Source organism: Spea bombifrons, chromosome 4, assembly GCF_027358695.1.
Source record: "Spea bombifrons isolate aSpeBom1 chromosome 4, aSpeBom1.2.pri, whole genome shotgun sequence".
Lineage (NCBI taxonomy): Eukaryota > Metazoa > Chordata > Amphibia > Anura > Pelobatidae > Spea > Spea bombifrons.
In genome coordinates this window covers 71,788,143-71,810,432 of record NC_071090.1, presented here as the reverse complement: position 1 = coordinate 71,810,432, position 22,290 = coordinate 71,788,143, and the positions used below count along the sequence as shown (strand labels likewise).

Genomic DNA, 22,290 nt, shown 5'->3' with positions numbered 1-22,290 from the left:
TTCAGCGGGGGAATCAGCAGAGCGTTGGCATCTTTTATGCTGCCCTGCAGTGTAGCGGATGTATAGACTCCACAAAGGGAACTAATTAGTCAGTACATCCTCCATGGTAAAATGCAGCTTTTTATCTGGGCTGGTCAGCAATATGTATAATTGTATGTCCTGGAAACCATGACTAATGTGGTCACTCTACATGTTCCTCAGTACTTGCTGACCTGCTCTGTGACTTTATGTGATGCAATGGGTCTAGTACGCGTGGCAGGAATATTTGGGTCTAAGCCACCTGGTTAGTGTCTCATTTTTCATTTTCATCCTGTTCATGAACCTTTCATATATCGGGCTAAAAAAAAAACGGCCAGGGAGGTAAGATTTAGTGCATCTCCAAGGAAATATAATTCATGAGACATCGCCCTGTAATCTCTACACATATACTTACTGCAGTTTAAATGAAAATCTGAACACCCTTCCCCCACCCAGGGTCAATGTCTATGCGTTTCCCAGCCTAGCGCAGCGGCGGTTTAATTGCACATATTGATCATGCCTGTCCTCCGGCATACGAGCTCTTATGTACAGTACACCGCCTCCCATCCTTCGGACTGCAAACTAACTACTCCCGGAGGGCGAGACCTAAATTCACAGCAGCTTCTCATTCCCCTCGCCAAATAATGAATCCTTGCTACAGAAAATAATAGAGGCGGGGACTAAATACATGTAGCTAGCCACTCGAAATCTCCAGAAAGAACGACTGCAAAATTAAGCGCGAAAAACGTCGAACCAAGACTACATGTCCCGTGATGCTGTGTAGAACTACATTTCCTTCACGTGACCTGCGATCAGCTGACACGACGGGGCAAGAGCAAGCGAAAACATTCGTTGTCAATGTGAAGCATCAACGTGAGCTGTCAAAGAGCTTAAACACATGATAGCGCGGAAGTTATCAATAACCAGTCACGCTGCTCCGCTGGGCCTGGGTAATTTGCTTTATTTATTTACATATCCTCCCTTTCAGCTTTCTGATTACAAGAATGCACTTGTGTTTTGCCGGTAATAAATTATCTGTATTAAATGTACATTCCTGTTATGTCACACAGCTTCAGGCATTTACAGCTCTTGCCTTTGTTTCATCACACTTTAGTGATTTAATTATTAAGTGTTATTAGGTTTTTTTCCATTTTGCTGCTATATACAGCTGAAGGATAGCACATCTATCATTTTTTTATGTTCCAGTATTTCTGTCCATAAGTGTTCTGTCTGTTTAAGCTCTGTGTTTGATCTCTGCCCTCTGTTCGCTCTTAGGTATGGAGGGTGGAGTTCGAGATAAAGTGAAGAAATCATGCAAATTTACTTTTTGCTAAGGACTGGAAGAACATTACAGAAATACTCCGGCACATATTGAATACCGGCGTTGGGGGTGAGCCTTTCCTTGAAATGGCAAAATGGATCCTCATCCTTGCTGGACTCTTCATTCACTCTGTGTCTGGGAGTCCCCCCAATATCATCCTGATCTTTGCTGACGACTTGGGCTATGGTGACCTGGGGTGCTATGGACACCCTACCTCTCACACTCCGAATCTTGACATGATGGCAGCTAAAGGATTGAGATTTACTGATTTCTATACCACTGGAGCTGTGTGTTCCCCCTCCAGGTAATGATGTTGATAGCTGGGTGCTGCAGTCTGGTATCTAGAAAAGATGATATGCTCTGTTACAGAACACTGCATACGCTACACCACACCATATATATATATATATATATATATACCGGTATATATACACAGTAGCCAATAGCCTGACATTTAGCCTCTTAGGTTATTCGTACGTTATTCTGCTGTTAGTAAACACAGACAGCAATGACTGTAACGATGTCTGGCTACTGAGTTTGGCATATCGAAATTAGTTTTTATTATCTGCAGTTACAAAGGCCTACTTTATTGGCAATGAATCTGCATGTTGATCTGCAGTTTAAGAATATATTAAATATGATTTGACCATGATTTTAGTTAATGAAGAACATACTGAGCAGGTCTTGGTAAACAGCCCATTCACATATGTAGAATAGTACTTCTGTTAGCATGCTGCAAACTCCAAGCGATTCGGGGGCTGATAGGTGAGCTCTGCTTTGGGGTTTTTGTTCAACAAACACACTGCTCCCACCGACATGTACGTTTGGATTCACAATTTAATCTTAGGATTCTTTACTTCCCCATAACCATTGTTTTTCTTGTTCTATAAAATAAAGTGTCATACGTTCTGAAACTCTCTCTTTTTGTTAAATTATATTTAAACGCAAACTATGACGTGGCCACCACTTTGGTTGATGCAAATGATTGCCTGAATTATTTAAACCCATGTTTTTACTTGTGGTTTCAAATGTCCTCATAGAGCCAGTATCCTTACTGGACGATATCAGACCCGTTCTGGAGTGTACCCAGGAGTGTTCTACCCTAGTTCACGGGGAGGTCTCCCACTGAGTGAGGTGACAGTGGCTGAGGTCCTGAAATCACAAGGATATGAAACCGCTATGGTGGGGAAGTGGCACCTTGGATATGGTATAAATGGGACCTTTCTCCCCACCCGGCAGGGATTTCAGCACTTCCTTGGAGTCCCTTTCTCACATGACCAGGTAATTACAGAGTGACAGTCTGGATATGTGTTTGCTTTCTGCAATCTTTTCTTTTCAGGAGGGACACAGAATTTCAAACCAATAATTGCAGTTGCCATGGCACTAAGTTTGGCAAAAGGCTTTGGCCTTGTATTGTTTACAAACACAGTATTTGATGTATTGGGTTTTGTTAGATTGCATGCTCTAACAAGATAGAATTTTAAGTAACGCACACAAAGATCATTCTTTTAATACTCTTATTAAAGAGTGTGGCTTGATAAATCTCTTCAGCAAGGCCCTCAAAAACCAAGAGCTGCTCCTGCTGGGAATTGAATTTTAACAACATCAGAGAACACTGTTCAGCCCAGTTATACATTTATTAATCATGGAAGTAAGGAAATACTTGATAAAATATTTCACAGAAAGCCCTTCTATGTTGTATTTACAGACTACGAAATGAACTGGAGAATTGCACATTTATGAAGTATAGCATGTTTCAAGAAAAATCAATGCCTATATAAGATGATCTGGTGGTTGTATACCTTGGGGAAATTACAGGAAACTTTTATTTTGCAAAAAGGCAAGCAATAAAGATAATATCGTGCCAGCAGACCCATTGTCAAATATAAGAGATGGTTGTATTCAGAAATGTCCATGTGTGCATCTAGTGTCACATTTTAAGTCGATATTCATGATTGTAAAGTTTTCTGTGTCTCTGATGCTTTCTACAGGGTCCATGTCAAAGCCTCACTTGTTTCCCCCCAAATACGCGCTGCTATGGTACATGTGACTTGGGAGAGGCACTGCTGCCTGTATTTATGAATGAAAAGATTATCCAACAGCCGGTAAATTTCATCGACCTTGTCCCGCTGTACCAGGAATTCAGCAAGTCCTTCATCCGTGAAGCTGCTCAGAACCAGAAGCCTTTCTTCTTATACTTTGCATCCCATGTAAGTGACTTATCCATGTTAATTTTACTTAATAGAACACCAAATGTGTATACACACTGTCTACATGTGAATAACTATACAATATTTATCCTTTCATAGGAATAGCAGCTACAAACATGTGCATACTATGTGGTTAATGTAAAATGTGATGCCAGAGCCATTTAAATAAATGTCACTGGACCACTTTTTGGAGCTTGCATCACAATTACTTTTTATTTATATTATTATTTATATTATTATATCCCTGTCTTTTGTAATGGCTGTTCATACTGTCCCTTATATGACTCACATCTGATACGAGGATCAATGTCCAGGGTTTTATCTTTTCTACAGTGGTCAATAAAATTAATCTTCTTATAGCTCATTTTATTACCCAATATTTACCTTTTGTTCAATATAATATCACCCTACTGCTGCTTGCTGCACACTATAGTACCTGTGTTACTACATGTTGTTACCAATTTAGCAGTCCAGTTAGCACCAGCCTCTGAATTTAAGCATAGTCCCTCTGTAGCAAGACATTATTGCTCCAAAGCTGGGTCTGTGCTGTTTATGTGATTTGTCAGTGGCATTCAAATTGTGGTCTTTCATTGTGTAATTTGAACAGGATGACCATGTGTTAAAGTGTATATGTGCAGGAGTTAGCTGGAGGAAATGACATATTTATCTTATTTGGTAAAGTTATTTTTTTGTAAAAATAAGTCTTCCGACGACAAATGGTCCTTGGTGGCTGGCATTCTTACAAAATGACACACAGCATGATCTTGAATATTTGCTTTTGAACACCCTACTGTTTACTATATGACTGTATTCTAAGTATGTTCCTTAATAATGCTTTATATTTCTTATTTCCTTCTTTTCTCTATTTACAGCACACACATTACCCACAGTTTGCAAGTGCCAAATACACAGGACACTCCCCGAGAGGACGCTATGGAGATGCTCTGCTAGAATTTGATGGATCAGTGGGAGAGCTGTTGCAAGCTGTGTGGGAGAATGGGATTCAGAATAACACACTCTTCTTCTTCACATCTGACAATGGGTTAGTTGTGAATGCCTGTAAGGGGGGGACTGTTTTAATAACAATTATTATTGTTGGTGTGTGTAATGAGGCATTCATTTAAAAATAACTCTGGTAATAATAGCTGGTACAGAAACCATAGCCATTATTGCATGAATATAATTTTTCATTGAGTACATATAAACAAACATATACATAAATGAGCCGCGTTAAAGTTTTTTAGCTGTCTCTGCTGTCACCTGAAAAATGCTCTGAGAACATTTAATATACCTTCCCTGAGAAGAGCGGGTCAATTTCAAACAAAATCAATCCAGCTTGAATGTAAATGAGTGCCTGGCAAAGAAGCCTTTTTTTCAGGCTCACAATTGAACAGATTTTGATTACTTTAGGTATTATTTTTTCGTTGATGGAATTGTTGAAATACAATTTGCTGTTTTTCTGTGTAGAACCTTCTCAACTTGGAAGAGTATTACTTATATTCAAGGGAATGATACCTGTTAGAAAAATGGGTCTGTCATAATGCTGCAAAGTTGGCTCTGTCTAATGGTTGTGTTTTTATTTCCAGCCCTGAGACCATGCGCATGGAGAGAGGTGGTAGCTCGGGGCTGCTGAAATGTGGAAAAAGCACAACATACGAGGGAGGCATGAGAGAACCAGCAATTGCTTACTGGCACAGCAAAATAAAACCAGGTATCACAAATATTAAGATGCACGTCTAAATAAAATATGCTGGCAATCACAAGAGAAGCCTGAAACAAAGATCCAATATTTTTACTGTTTGTCACCAACACTGCTGACTGTATTTTTCTAGGAGTGACTTCAAAGCTGGCAAGTGTTCTGGACATTCTCCCAACGTTTGCATCTTTGGCAGGGGCTCCTCTTCCTAATAAAACTTTAGATGGGTATGATTTGAGCAAACTCCTCTTGAATGGTGGGGAGGTAAGTTACATTACACAATGCAGGATCATAGCAGTTGCTGTGTTTTTGTTATATCTGGTTATTTTATCTTTTTTTTTATTTATTTTATATCTTGATAAACGGTCTCTCCAGTAGCCACTGATGTACTGGGAAATTAATTTAAAACATATCTTTATAAAAATATGGAGCACATTTGGTCAAGCAGTGTTACTTTTGGGACGTTTTATTGGAAATCAGTGGTACGTAGCTGTTTCTCATCCTGTTGTAGATGTCCATGCAGGGGCCTAGACTAAAGGTATGTCTAGTTTAAAAAAAACATCATAGATTTACAGATTAACCTCTATCCAACTGAAATGAAAACATATGAAATGTTAGGGATCTCTCTGATGTGAAAGAATAGTAGAGGGTGCTGCCCACAGAAGATGCAAGCTGGAAGGTTAAGTACATTCTGTATTGACTGAGCCTCTGCGAGTTGTACCTATTTGAGTTCCTGAAGCTCAATATCTGCTAACTTGCGGAACTTGCGTTTTAATAAGACTGGGGTCTCAGAACGGGATGAGGCCCTTGTAAATAAGCACAGCAGCGAAAAATTTTATCACATGATATGTATCTAATAGCTACCCAGGCTATCTACGCCCTAAAAGAATATAGATGTTGTTTTTATTTGAATGAGCTGGAGAAAGATATTATACACGCAAATAATAGGTAAGCTGATGTTTATATTGACAACTATATTGCCTCCTGTTTAGCTGTGGTTAGACTGCACTCAGCATGAGGAAAATGAAAGTAATTGTATTGTACCAAAAAAGTAATAAATTTTATTGTTCCAATACAGTAAAAGATGCTGCATCACATAGGCTTTTAGGCGATCAGTAGTCTACTTCCAAAAGTAGACTTCTGAGCTTACAAAAGCTTATTTAAGTCCACATTTTTTTATGTTGGCCCAATAAAAGTTATCACGTTGACATATGACTTTAAGCTTATGCTTATTCGAGAGACCAACAAATAGACCATGATGTATGTACCTTGCATTTGTATATGTTGATACATGGATGGTGACAAAGTAATGTCCTACTGGACAACAAAATTGGTCTGTTATAAAAACAATATTAAAAGTCTATGTGCTTGTTGTTAAAGTGACATGCATCGATCTTTTTTCGTTCTCTCTCTTTCTCTATCCTAACTTTACAATTTTAGCTCATATAGATAAGTAGCTTATATTTCACTGAATTCTTCCCTCAGGCAGAATCAACTCCTTCCAATAGGTATTAGGCCAGCACCATACCCAGCCATGTGTCAACATCCACATTTCTTTTAGCATCTGTAGAGGGTTTTTTAATGATTGTTGTTGCAGTGCTCAGAATTGTAGAGTAAACCTGTAGGCATACTAAGTAATAATGCTTTAAGGACAGAAGCCAATAAATCCCTGTGCGTTGTCTGGTTATCCTGTCATATACAGGTTTACAAGGTTGTAGTTGGTGACCTAGATATATTCCCTGCCAACTGTTACAATGAATGGAGAAAAGAAATCAAAACATCCAGACTCCAGATCCTTTTATGTTTTTCAAGAGACTGTCTATTGGTTTAGTAATTCTGCCACCGTTTGTAAAAGGCTTTACCGCTAACGTTCAAAAATATCCACCAACCAAGTTTAGATTTTTTTGCAATGAGCTTACATTCTCTGTTTCCGGCATACGTATAAGATGTTTGCGTACATAAAATTAGGTGTTTTTATGAATTTTTGTAAAGCACAGAAAGCAAAGTTTATATGGTGAATTAACTGAGACGTTCCTAAGCCCCTACATTTTGTCACCTTGTTTCAGCCCTCTTTTTATGGACTGTGGAATGACGTACTTCTGTACAAGGACAGATAAATTAATCTTCATCTGTAATCATTTTCTGATTCCATGTTTGCTAATCGGATTGCCCTTTAGCTTTTCTTGCTGTTATGTTTTCCACTCTATCCCTTCTGTCTTAAACGCTCTACCTTGCATGCTCCTTTCCTCATGAACATTACATTTGCATGCGTTTGCATCAAAGCAACTATTTGAAATGATACTTTGTCTATCAGTAAAAGATTATTACACAACTGTGGCATTCTATACATGTTCTAGTTCATGTTTAAGCATATTCAAAGAGAAAATATCACATAAAACAAAACAGCAGTGTGCTGTAGCCTAGGTTGAATAAGCATTGGATTGCAATTCTAGAGAGCTGCAGCTTCCTGTTCACAAAATGGCGGACAGATCACCAGGATATGACAACATTTCCTGGTTCTCTGCTTTTTAAGGGTGGTTGGTGCTGAGGTAAGTCTGGTGATACACTGTTCTGGGTCAGGCCAAAGGTAGTGCTTGGCCAAAAATACATTACAGAATTGTCTATATGCATTTGTCAAGATTGTTACACTACGTTTAAATTAGATTATAATAAATTAGTGCTATGAGTAGCCCAGTGATAGCTGTCCAACTGTTGCCAAACTAAAAATAAGCACCTTTTCTTATAAATTATATAGAGCCTGTTTCTTTAACCAGTCCTACTTTAGCTTGAGGTCAGTTGACAAAAACTCCTATTCTTACTGTCTGTGGGTCCTCATTTGGACAGTCTGCTGCTCCAAACAGCCTCGCCTTGAATACATTAAATCAAAGTACTTTTAATGTGCATTTTGACTTTGCACAGGAACGCGCACTCTGTAATGCCATCTGTTTTGGGTCCAAATCTGTAGCAAACAAAGCACAAGGAGTCTTATTAGACCCAATGGAAATATTGCAGAAGTGAGCTGTGAAGCTGGATTCACGTGTTTGTGCACTGCTTATCAAGAGGTGTGTTTGTGTGTGGCAAAATGCATTTCCCACATATCAAAGAAACGAAGGGCCCGGGAAACATCCCATATGCATAGAGAATGTTCTAATGAATCCATCTATGCATTTGGAATTTAAAAACAACCATTAATTAGACAAGACACAGCCATCACATGAAATAAAATGTATGTAAGAGTTGGAATTAACCTGGTACCTGTGTGACTGAGCCTGCTGAAAGTTTTTATCAACTGCTTGAATGTATCCAGTTTACTGTCAAAGTACAAATGTCCTCTTATTTTGAACACTACTGCATTTATCACATAGTGTTTTGAGGAACAAGTTAACTTGTTTACTGCAGGTTGTGAGGTTATGTCGTGCTTTGAGAACAACACATTGTACAGAAGAATAACCCAGAGGATGAACAATTATTTAATGACCCAATACTCCATATCTCCCATAACACTGACCGCTGTAAAATGAAAACATTTGTCAGTGTTTTCATGGACGAGTTACCTTAATGCTTTCAAGTCCCTTATGATGTGTTATATGGGTCTGTACAACATCTCCTTTATCCAAATAACCGGTTCCCACAGGCAGCATTACTCACCGCTTGTCTTTCTGTGGCTCTGTTCTCTCATACAAGGGCATTCTTTAAGTGCTAGTGTCCCTTAAGTTCTGTGTTTTAATGTGTGTAGTAGTCATTTTTGTTTCCTTTGCTTGTATTATGTTCTTTTTTTCTACACGCCTGTTAACAGATTATATGATTGCGGTTACACATCTGCACCATAGACACCAAAGTATTTAATAGCAGCATTACTTGTTATAAGGAACCGGTGTTCAACTGGAGCCATGCTCTTTATATAAAGAGAAAATCTATTTGCCACATTGAGAAGAAAATGGCTCTGACTAAAACTGTTCTTGACTGTTGAATCCTTTACTGATTGCATGTTTGTTACGATGCTTACCTTTATAGATAGTCTTTTTGTTAGGAACATGTAATTGCCAAATAACACAAAAGCAGGTGTAAAGGTCTCAATATTCTGATTCCCCGCTCTCTTTTTTTTTCTTATTCCCACTTTCTTTCTTAAGTAGGACTTATGTTTGTACTTGTTGACCATTACCTCTAAAGAAGCCTTACGGTGATATGCATCAGGTCTTCCTCGCATTGTCTTATTAATAAGCAAGCATTGTATTTTGCTTTATGCTTTGCTGGTCATTTTATGTCATTGGAATATGTTTTATATATACTATTTACATTACATTTTATTTCAGTATTATTGTACATACCAGTTGTCTTTAGTCCTATTCGCGTTATCACCATCATTTATATTGCTTACTTATTGTTTTCAACTATATAAGTATACTCAGTTTATTTTTTACGTTTTCAAATGGTATAGGTTTATTTTGCTATTTTAATGAGTGGCTGGTTTTCATTTGTTGGTTAAATAGAACTGCTGTGCGTAACATCTTAATGAAGTGTTTCAATAATTTATATAATTATTTAGAATGCAACTTTAACATGAAACACAATTATGCGCATGTTTAATGAAAATATATTATTTTGGCAAGTCTTGACATCTGTGGACAAGGGCAGTTATAGTTTATGAGTTCCTTTGTTGCATTTTGTAAGATTTATGTTACACGTGAATAAAAAGGCACTAATTCTAAGCTGTCGGTGTTATGTAAAACAAAATGTTAATGCATCCATTTGGCCCATCTACTAATTTTCCTCTAAAATGTTGTATTCCTTCCTTGATTATTTTCTATTGTTCATGTCATTTTGCGTATGCTATGCATGTTCAAATTCTTTCGCTGTATTGTCAACCACTTCTGGTGGAAGGATATTCCACTTATCTACCTTCCCCCTTTAAAACAACTACTGGTGTCATCTAAGACTGACCACCAGACCATGACCTCTTGTCTTACTATTCCACCTCCTCTGAAATATAAGCAGTAGCCAGTCTGTTTTACCATTGATAAATGGACATTGATTACCTGTTTGTTTTGTACTGTTTTATGTATGCATTCATCAGTTGAATATGGGGAGAACAATATCTATTAAATGTGCAGTGAAGCTTAAACATAAGTGGGTATATAAAAGCAAGGCCCTGTCAGTTTATGTCACCTGTGAATTATCTTTGTTGTGTTTGGCTTAAAACGACAGAAGAGTTCAGATTTTTCTTTTCTTTGCCTGAAGAATGTTCAGTGTGTCTTTTTGTATTAGAGTATGAACTCTTTTTAATTTCATAAAATGGTACTCTTTACCATTACTTTATATGATGTAAAAGATCGTAAGCTTGCGAGCAGGGCTCTCTCCACCTAATGTATCGGTTTGTCATAGTCTGCCAATTCTCGTCTTGTCATACCCCTTGAACATATGTATTGTATTAAGCACTGCGTAAATTGTTGGCGCTATATAAATAAAAAATAATTAATAATAATTATTTTATTCTCTGGGGGGAAAAAGTGAAATTCTCCTTGATTGTACCTCTTTACTACCTGTGACACTGCTGCCCTCTGCTGTTGACTTCCACCTTTTTATCATAATACATGTTCTAGTCAACAGAAGACTGTAACCTGAACTCTCTACACAGGGTTTTCAGTATCCTTTACCATGCCAACATCTCTTATCCATCTCTTGCCTCCCCTTTCACAGTCATATACCTGTGTCAGGCTTTTTGCGTCTACAATTGGCCGTTCAAATTCTAGACATTACACAGAATCTTAGGAAATGTTGGCATTAAAATCCAAATATAAGAACATTACAACATTAAGAAACTTAATTTCCTAAAGTACATTCAAGAAGAAGGCAAACTTAGTAGAACTACAACATGTTGTGATTAAAGGCATGTTTGCAATGGTTTTCAAGCAATAATATAGTCTTGTTTTTGTTGCCAACAGAGTCCACGGAATACATTTCATTACTATCCCCCTTCCATTGACCCCGCAAAAGGCATTTTTGCTTTAAGGTTTGGGAAATATAAAGCACACTTTTATACACAAGGTGAGTATGTTTAGCTGTAGATTGTTTTGTGTGGAAGTTATTGCTCCTTTATGGTATTTTGCGTGTTTAACTTTTGGCATGTGGTATTTAGGATAGTCGCTAACTTGTGAGAATTCTCAGATCTCTTATGAATGATCATTAATTTTACCATTCTCTGTAACACTCTCAAAGGTGCATTCCACAGTGAGACAACTCCAGATGCAGACTGTCACATCACAGCAGGCCTAACTGCTCATGACCCACCATTGCTGTTTGACCTGGATACAGATCCTGCTGAGAATTACAATTTACTAAAGGGGGGAAGAGTCCCCAAGGATCTAGAGCCTGTGCTCAACATGATTCTACAGGAGCGTGATCGATTCCAGAATAGCATGGAGTATGGAGAGAGTCAGACTAACTTGGGAAAAGACCCTTCTCTGAGACCTTGTTGTAATCCAGAGTGTACTCCCAAACCGAACTGCTGCCGATGTCAGGAGGGGAGATCTCAGAAGTAGTACAAAGATAACCAACAACACACTTCTGCTTTTCCCAACATCTGAGGTTTAGTGTCTCAACATGATTTTCAGCAGTGGGAAACATGCTATGTAACAGCCAACACCTCCTAATGACCTATCACTCCATGCAAGAAGTTCCCATTGCTATCCCTTTAAGTAGCAAAAACCGATTAACAAATTAACTGAATAATTGAACACTTATTTTTTTTTCTACAAGAATATTCTTGAATTTATACGTATTGCTGAACCAAAAACTATTAATAAACACAATGAAGTGATAAATGAAATCATGGAAATAATTTTTTTTTTATATGGGCTTTCATATTGGTTCTGAGAGTATATCAGAACAATGTCTCACCCAAAGCTGAAAGGCTTTGCTTTGCCTGATGGACAAAATAAATATTGCATGAACATATTTCAACATGCATTTCTATATGTTAAAAAACAAAATTGTCTTAATTTAATATGTTAACCCCTTCATGATGAAGAACGTACTAATGTGTCCCAAAATGTCCAGTAGTTGAGCCAGAGGATGTACAGTGTAATCATAGACTGGGAGATCACTGCCAGCTCAGCGACAGGCTGCCACGGCAACCTGCAGGAGTATGGGAAGAGAGAGAAAAACAAAACAAAGAAAAGTGCTGAGTGCTCTATAGAGTTTGGAGATCACCTATGTTGGGTCACTAGTTATGGTAAAAAAAAGAAAAACAATGTTTTACAAGTTTGTAAAAAAAAAAAAAAGTGTAAACAAAATAAAAACACTAAAATAACCATCCATACCAACCTACACCCACCTACAAAAAAAAAAAAACACTGCCCCTCAGACCATTTAACAGTGAACAGATGAACTTCTCGCCTACAACTTGAGTTCCTCTTCAGGGATGTGGGGGATCACATATTAGACTGTTTAAACATTGAGTCACACTATGACATTTTGTCTTTTTACGTTTCCTAGAGGAAATAATTGAAGCAATTTCCTTCTCTCTTGTCTCTGTCCGATACAGTGATACCTCTGATCTCTAGGTTGTGTCTGGTGCATTCAGCTCCCCCAGCCAATGCCTCAGCGATGTCTGACCCATAAACACAAGAGACAGTTAAGGAAATGCTTTCTCCTGATCCAGCCTGACAGGGCAGCTGAGACAGGTGGTCCTTGATGTAGTGGATTGTGTCATCTGCGATTCAGTGACTCGGCGTGCTGTATGTCTGGTTGCGGTGCACAATCTGTCTGATGACTTTCCTTAGCCTGGTTATGAGTACCACAGGATCGTGATCATTCCCTCTCTCAGGCATCCGTCCCTCGACTACAGTCGCCTTGTACAGGTTGAGCAGATTCAGGCCAATGAGGTCCCACCACATTGTAGATAATTTGACTGGGAAACTGTCGCTGCCTGGCCTCAGAGCCCAGTTCCTCCACCTTGTAGGGAGGTCACTGTGGGAAGTGTTTATAGCTAAATACAATTTGATCTCCTGTTAAGTCCCTCAACTTATTGGGAATGATGAGATCCTTCTTTTCAGTAACATCTATGATTCTATAAAGATTCTTGGACGTAATGAAGATGGCTAAGATAGACTGATCTCACATCTCTGGTATAGGATTCTGACTAGAATTGCATTCAATTGATAGGGAGACACCATAAATTCCCTCATTCTCACCCTTTTAACTGATGCAGCCTGTGATAAAGAGGTCTGGAGCTCCTGGACCCTCTACCTTATTATGGACAAAGAGTATACTTCAATTTATTCAGGGGCTCCATTTACCACAGACAAATGTCGTTAAAGTACATTTGAAGGGGTCCTGCGGCTTAATGCCCAGCATAATAGACATTAAGATGTAAAATAGTGTTTTTCAACCCCTGGCATATCTAATGTTTTGCGCCACATTTTATTTTGCCCATTGGACTGTTATAAATGGGACATGCTTTACCAGTAGTTGTGTGCCTCTTGCCAATAGTCCTGGTCATTGCCAAAACAGACTGTCAGTGCAGTGCTTATTTTACAGTGTAACATGGTTTGTACAGTGGCCAGAGATTAGGTGGGACATAATTTGTGTGCTCTATCATACTCTATCTTCACTGTAATCTAAGGGCCCTGGCACAAACCCTGAAACACAGTCCCACAGCATTATCCCTGCTCCACCAAATGTTATAGTAGACACTATGCATTCCGGTAGGTAGTGTTTGCCTGACATTGGCCATTCATCCATCAGATTGCTGGATAGTAAAGAGTGAATTATGACTCCAAAGAACATGTTTTCACCCTGTGACCTCACTCTGTGGGTGTACATGGTCTACTACTTTGTGTCTGAGCTGTGCTTACACCACACTCTCACTTCACAATAATAGCACTTAGAGTAGACAGGGGGAGACAGAAGTTTCACAAACTGACTGCAAAGGTGGCATCCTATGACACATTTAAAGTCCCTGAGCTCTTCAGTATGACCCATTCCATTCCCAATGTTTGTCTATGAGATTGTAATGAGTGTGGCCGAAACACCACCTAAATTCTATAATTACAAGGGTGTTCACATACTTTTGGTCATATAATGTATATAATAGCCTTGCCATTGTAGGAATTTGTGGTCAGATTGGGCAGCACTTAAAGTTAGGTTCACTGCACATGCATTTCCCATAAAGCCAAGTGTCCTGCTTCCCCCCCCATGTCTACTGTCCAATGCCCCCTGCAACCCCGTTCAATCCCTCTAACTTCAACCATATTCGATAAAGAAAAATAACAACAAACACTGGAGATCATTTTGAGTATAGTAGTACTTCCTTTTACAGCACAGCTGCGCCCAACAGGATCTCTGGTGCACATGTCTTTATGTTCAATGTCCAGCAGGTATGGATTGTACCCGGTACTTACAAGATGCGAGTACTCTAAATTATTTAGATTAAATAGAACCCATATAGTAACCAAAGTGGCTCCCTTGCCTTATTAACACACTTTGTATTTCATTCTGATAATAGTACAGTCTAGGTATGCATAAATCCACATGGGTTTAAAAGTCACTAATTTAAGATAACTAATGGTGTAAAAGACCAAATACAATTAGTTTGTCTAAAATAGACTAGATCCAATATGGTCACACAAATGGCTCCTTTGCCTTATTAACATCTTCTATTTTATATATATTCTATTCTGGCGATTCCACAAGATGGCTATAGCCTTATGCCTGTATTTGTTTTGTTAGTTGGAGACTAAATTAGCATTTTTGACACCAATTAACTTAGATGCCCCCATCTGCTGAAAATGCCTCAATTTATTGAATGCCAACTGCATGTGCTTGTATCTATGGGGCGTGGGTTTGTGTTTTGGCTTTAATCCTAGCCCTTAGGGTTGCTTGAGCCATGGTGATGCCTGTCTTCAGCCTGTCTGTACTACAAAGTAATCATCATCCTATTGCAAATATTTCGCAGTGCCACTTTTCAGAATGACTAACATTATCTTTCAAGAGTCTAGGATGAATGCCAATGTGGTTTAAACCCATCTGTCTTCAATTGCTCCCATCTGTGATCCCCATGTGAGGCACCCTCTTGTTGAGCTCAAATTCAAAAGTACATTCTGGATAAAGGTTACATGTGATGGTCAAATCCTGTCACATGTATGTTCAGATCGAAAGCTTCAGTAGAAATGATTAACAAAGAAAAGTGAAAGATTAAAAATACAATTTTTATTCACTTTTTATCTATTCTATAGATACTGATTGCAGGGTGGTGTGTGTTCATTCAAACATTTCTAAATCACATGATTAAATGCCTGCATTATTATTTTTTTTAAAATATAGATAATTTATGAACCGTACTTTTGTAATTTTGCAGTTTTTGTATTTGTAAATTGTGCTTTATTCCTGAGGCCATAGCTGATTTAATGACACCTACTATCTGTAGTACAGTAAACATAGCTGCAGGTGCTATTAGTTGTGGAAAGATGTTTATTCATGTTCACCTGTTACTCCAGTGTCCCAGGTAGTATATTCAACAAATAATGCATAGAAACTATTTTTTAAGTACTTTGGTGCATATGATGTGCCTATGATGACTGGATTGTTCCTTTACATAATACAAGATAACAAAAATGTTTTCTCTGGAAAAAACTATTTTAATTGTAGCTGACCAAGTGGTTAATACAACTTAATTTTTTTACACAGAATGTTCTCTAAAGACATCATTGGCCACATGCAGTAAAGCAGAAAGGAACTGATAGGAATATTCTGTTCCCATCTCTCCATGCCAAGACAGGGCTGCCATACTCTTTATTAGAGCCACCTTATATAGGAGGGTACAAGTGAGGGCTTGAATAAGATACATGATGACTTTGAAGCACTATTGGATACCCAAATAACTAGGATTGATGGCTTGCATAGGAAGGACATTCTTTGTGAAAATAAATAGCATTCCATTTATTTCCAAATATACTACTCTTTCTATAAAGACAATTCTTAGCAAATGTTGGCATATTTTTAAGATGAACCCAAATCTCCCCATAGAATTTCATAATAATGTTTTCATATAATAGTCCTAACCTTACAGACAGGTTTGTTAGGGCTGTTTAGGATCCAATAAGCCTAACAAAAGATTCTTAGCCAACCCTATGTTTGGTTTCTCTTGTACTGGGCCCATTTTAACAGTATCATTCAGGGTGACACATTTGTACATCCATATACCGGCAAAAAATAAGGTTAAATAATACGGTATTTCACATGTAATTCTGACTTTGTGGTTAATTCTGACAACACGTCCTGATAAAATACACACTGTGGAACATAAAAATAAGATTCAGGCAGCATTATACAGGATGAGGCAGTTTAAAACTGCGGGACATCTGATTAATTAACTTTGAGATGATAAACCACATATCGCTAGTCAGATTGTGAGAGAATTTTTAAACAATGGGAAACTATTTGGATAAATAAATGATCTGCTTTATATCTGAGAGGCCTCAATGAGGACTATGAGCTGAAACAACAGTCATCCTTGGTATACCAGGTGTTACCTACACAGTGCATCTTCCCTCAGCTCCCAGAGGTAGAGCTAAGACTGTGCTCAGGGTTCTGTAACCCCTTCTGTATTGTCTATGTGTCACTAATGTCACTTTCTCTTTTAGTTTATCTACATTCCCCCTATTAGACTTTCATGGCTTGTGTACTACATCCCTGTGTTGTCTCAACTATTATACTTATTATATTATTATATTTATCACCGCAGTTTACTATTATTATTCAGTATATATAGGAGTGCTCATTACTTGGTTTCAGCCCCATCAGAATTTTATATTAGTTACCCCTCTATGCAGGGCCGACCGAAGACTTAACGCCGCCTGGGGCGAAGTTTAAAACGCCGCCCCCCCGCGCTGACGCCGGGGGGGGCGAAGTTTAAAACGCCGATCCCCCCCCCCGCCGACGCCGGGGGGGGCATTTTAAACTTCGCCGACGCCATAATCTACGATCCCCCCCCCGGTACTTACCTTTAAACAGTCCTGCGGCGAGTCTCCCTGCTCTGCCACGGTGCCGGCTTGTAATGCTGAGCGCCGGAAATTGACGTCACTTCCGGCGCTCTGCATTACAAGCCGGCACCGGGACCGAACAGGGAGACTCGCCGCAGAGGAGAGAGAGAGAGAGAGGGGCGCCGAGCGGGTAAGCGAAAACCACTCGGTGCCCCTCTCTCTCTCTCTCTCCTCCGCTTCAAAAAAAAAAAAAAAAGCGCTGGGGCAATTGCCCCAGTCTGCCCCATTATAGGGCCGGCCCTGCCTCTATGCATATATGCCCCCTTGCTTCCTAAGAATTTATATCCCATATACATTGTCTGTTTCACAATTATTTACATTGCTTTTTTTATTATTATTATTACTTTCTATGTTACCCCTGAGGACTTCTCTATTAGTAGCTTTGGCATTTATTATGAGGTTATGCACCTTTATTTGATATTTTGGGTCTCTTGGCATCCATATATACCGTATTTCCCCATGTATAAAAAACTAGGTGCATCTTATACAGTGGTTGCAGATTGCAGTTACTACTTCCCAGTCCCTCCCTGCAGTCACACTCACAATTGACCACGCCCCTTTCTGATTAACAGTCCCTCCCTAGAGTCACAATGATGACTGGCCCCGCCCCTTTTATTATAGCATCCACATGGCCCAGCAACTCATCTAACAGTAAGTATAACATTAATATTTGGGCAGCTGAATGTTAGCGGAGGTGGGTGTTAATTTAGGGGCAGTTATGGTTAATGGGGTGTTTAGGGTTAATTTAAGGCAGCTATGGTTAATGGGGTGTTTAAGGTTAATTTAGGGGCAGTTATGGTTAATGGGGTCTTTAGGGTTAATTTAGGGGCAGTTAATGGATGGGAGTGATGAGGATGATGAGTATGAATTTTATGATAAATAAAACTTGAGTTCAGTAACTATGTAATACATTTTTTTTTCAAATTTTGGGCCCCAAAATTAAGGTGCATCTTATACATGGGAGCTTCTTATACATGGGGACATACGGTATATCTGCATTCTGATAGCGAAACTTGTTACTTGGGGCCTCAACATCTCCACAACCTAGTCATGTCATGCTTAACTAATTAGACTAAAATGTATCTTTAAAGTATGTTTAAAATATAAAATACAAATATACCTTGTAAAGGAAACTTGGCAACATGTGGATAAAGATTATACGTGTTTAACACAGCCTGGTTAAATAAAAAATACAAATATACCTTGTCATGGAAACTTGGTAACACGTGGACCAGGGCTTGTAGTTACATATCACAGGTCAGACCAAGTATTGTGCCTATTGCAGAAGACTATAGGAACAGATAGGTATCACTGAAAGAGCCAAATAAGGCTTCCATAATGTTTTTTTTGGATAAAAATATAATGAACAATTCAAGTGATGGAGGAGTTTTTAGAAGAACTATGTCTCTAGTGCCACATGTTGATGATGCTTTCAGCTTCTCCTCCTACCCAGCACACCACTCTAGCCTAACCTATATGGTGGGGATAACCAAGGGTTTGGGGTTATAAGCAAGGGAGGACTAGCCCAGCTCTGATTTAAACATTTTGGGTCACTACCTGAAGCTTTATTGAGTGGTTTACTTGTGCATCAACATACAGCCATCAGAGTAACAAGGGCTTCAGGAAGAACTTACCTACTATTAATTTCTGTGTTCAGTTTATGAGTATTTTATGTATTTGTTTCCTAGTAGTTTGTTGGACAAAACTAGATTGTACACATTGGGCATTTTACCTCTCAAACGTACTTTGGGCATTTCTATTAATGGGTCTTGTCATGTCTCATGGTTTATTTTGTATTTTGATTTATATGCTGTTTGCTACTGGCTAGTATGTTATTTGTCCCTGCTGGGCTCCCTTAGTCAGGTTGTATTCAGCTAACCCCTCCCCTTTCCGGTAGATTCTGTGCTGTTAACTATACTGTCTGGTAGCAGCCATTTTTATGTGATTTGTTAGCAAGAACTACTGTCTTTTCACCTGCATATCTGTACATATTTTCAAGGATTGTCAGCCTGAAGATTAAAACTTTACTGAGATCCTCTTCTACATGTCAGTTTTGCTGAGTTGACACTGTCTGCTGAACTTTCATTGTGTGAGTACTGGTCAATACAGACTTAGCAGTTGGTCTCAGGAACCCATATCTCACAGCTTTGTTAAGTGAGGCAGAATAGTGAAAAGACAATTACAACTGCTAGCAACACAGCTTAGCAGCCCTATTGTACTGGACCTGTGTAGATTAGTAATACCTCTGCCTCATAAGACTGTTAGACAGCCAGCTACCTCATCTGTGTGAAACATGGCAGAGAGAAGTAGCTCACTATCATCACAGGAAAAGCAACATGCCTCAAATGAGGAAATCATAGATGTCAATCCAGCTAGAAGCAAACGTAACATAAGGCCTACCTGGAAGATCATTGAGGCACTTAAAGACATAAACTGTGAAACATTGCAACACATGGAATGGCTTTGGGAACAGGTGATGAGTTGTACCACCACTATCACACAGACCGCTTCTGATGTGTCATTACTAGAGGAAGCTCTAGGACAGCTCTCTACAGCACATTCACAATATCTTGCTCACAGCCAAATTTATGTCTCTAATTTACAGAAGATTAATTCAGAAGATGCTTTAAAGGAAATAGAACATTTCCAATGCCTTAATTCAGAAAGAGACAATTTAGTACATGAAACCAATGTAAAAGCCAAGGAGAGAATTGCTCAACTCCAAGAGATTGCTTCTCACACTTCGGCATCTAGCAAGCATTCAAAGCGCTCAAACTTCTCAAGGTCAAAATCCTCGCAATGTTCAAAGAGTTCAACACTCAACCAGCAACTTATCCAAGCCCGTGCTAAGGCAGAGGCTGCCAAGATACAGGCAGCCTTTGCGCAAAGGAAGGCTAAAATAGAAATGGTAGCTCTAGAGAAACAATGTGAGCACGCCACAGCCATGGCAACACTAAGAGTTCTAGAACAAGCTGCCAACGGGAGTGAGGGAGACAGTGCCAGCTTAAGTGACTTGGATACCGAAGATCCCCTTAAGCACACCAATGACTATGTACTAAACCAAAATAGTGATCTCCTCATTGCCTCAAATGTTCCTGACAGTAGAGATATTCCTCCAAAGCAACAGGGCACCGACTCTTTGGCAGACCCCTGCGCCCAAGGTCTGTACAATGCACTAACCACTACATGCCCTGACCTTTCTTCACAAACCATAATGCATCAGCAAGCTCAACACATAAAACCCCAGATGCGAATCTACTCTCCTGCAGTGCGCCAAATCGCTGGCAGCAATACTGCTCCAAATGTATCCCTGACCAGGTCTACAGACTATAAACCGCCACCAGGGATAAATACCTATGCGACCCCATACTACCCTAAGTTGCTCAACCAGAATACCACAGACAACATGATCAACACCTTTCAACCTGCTATTCCCTGCCCAAACTTCGAGATGTCAGAGTTAGCAAAGTATATGGTTCGCCACGAACTCACCAAAACTAGCCTTTCCAAGTTCGATGACCAGCCTGAAAATTACAGAAGCTGGAAAAGCACCTTCAGAAATACAATTAGTGGCCTTGGCATTACTCCTGCTGAGGAGCTTGACCTGCTGATCAGGTGGCTTGGCCCACAGTCTACAGAGCGTGTCAAGAGACTCAGGGCTGTCCACATTGATAACCCCGCAGCCGGCCTCATCGCTGCTTGGCAAAGACTAGAACAAAGTTTTGGTAGCCCTGAAGCCATAGAGGATGCTTTGTTTAAACGACTGCAGAATTTTCCAAAAATATCCGGTAAGGACAATCAGAAATTCCTGGAACTCAGTGACCTTCTCTTAGAGCTCCAGCTGGCCAAAGCAGACGTTTACCTCCCTGGCCTCAGCTATCTAGACACTGCTCGTGGAGTAAATCCTATAGTTTCCAAGCTGCCATACAATATTCAGGAAAAATGGGTAACGCTTGGGTCAAAGTATAAAAGAGAGAATAAAGTCTCCTTTCCCCCATTCTCTTACTTCTGTGAGTTTGTCAAGAATATTGCAGAAACTAAGAATGACCCTAGTTTCTCCTACAATGAGCTCAATGCCCTTGGCATCCCCCCTCAGGCCTACGACAGACCGCACTCTAATCTTAGAAACTACAGGGGTCCACTATCGGTGAAAAAGACTAATGTCCTTCCACCTCCTACATCGACTCCTGACGAGAACAGTCAAGGTAAAAAGATTGAGAATCCTAACCGCCTATGTCCTATTCATAAGAAACCTCATCCCCTCAAAAAGTGCATTGGCTTTAGAAAGAAACCTCTCCAAGAGCGCAAGGAGCTCCTAAAGACATATGGGGTGTGTTTCAGGTGTTGTGCTTCTACTGAACATTTTGCCAAAGACTGCAAAACCCCCATCAAGTGCACAGAGTGCAATTGTGAGGATCACGTGCAGGCGCTACATCCATCTCAGTACATCCCTGCAACTTCTGCAGACTCCACTCCTGTGTCAAGGTACGGCGGGGAGACTACAGACCAAGTAGCAACCTTAGTGTCTTCTTCCTGCACAGAAATCTGCGGACAAGACCTTTGTGACAAGTCCTGTGCTAGAATATGTTTAGTTAAAATATATCCAAAAGGTCACCCAGAAAGGTCTCTTAAAGCGTATGCCATCCTAGATGATCAGAGCAATCGGTCCCTTGCAAGATCGGAAATCTTTGATCATTTCAGCTTAAAGGGAGACACCTACCCTTACACTTTGGGTACATGCAGCGGCATTACAGAGGTCTCTGGAAGAAGAGCCAGTGGACTCGTATTATCTTCTCTCAAGGGTGATCTGGAGTTCCCCTTACCTACACTCGTCGAGTGCAACCAGATCCCATCCAATAAAGAAGAGATTCCCACACCGGAAGCTGCTCTTCACCATCCTCATCTTAGGGCTATAGCTAAAGAGTTGCCAGCCTTCGACAAGAACACAGATATCCTACTTCTCCTGGGCAGAGACATTCTCCAAGTACACAAGGTACGTCAACA

The 22,290-nt window shown here is 39.6% G+C and overlaps 1 protein-coding gene across 1 annotated transcript; it reads left to right on the top strand.

Moving 5' to 3' along the window:
- The first annotated feature begins 510 nt into the window (after nt 1–510).
- ARSA (arylsulfatase A) lies at nt 511–12,054 on the top strand. Its single transcript, XM_053464905.1, has 9 exons — nt 511–968; nt 1,354–1,643; nt 2,380–2,620; nt 3,331–3,549; nt 4,422–4,591; nt 5,136–5,260; nt 5,382–5,509; nt 11,188–11,290; nt 11,462–12,054. Exons 2-9 carry the CDS (start codon nt 1,426–1,428, stop codon nt 11,782–11,784), a joined length of 1,527 nt encoding a protein of 508 aa, XP_053320880.1. The 5' UTR covers nt 511–968; nt 1,354–1,425; the 3' UTR covers nt 11,785–12,054.
- The last annotated feature ends 10,236 nt before the right edge of the window (nt 12,055–22,290 follow it).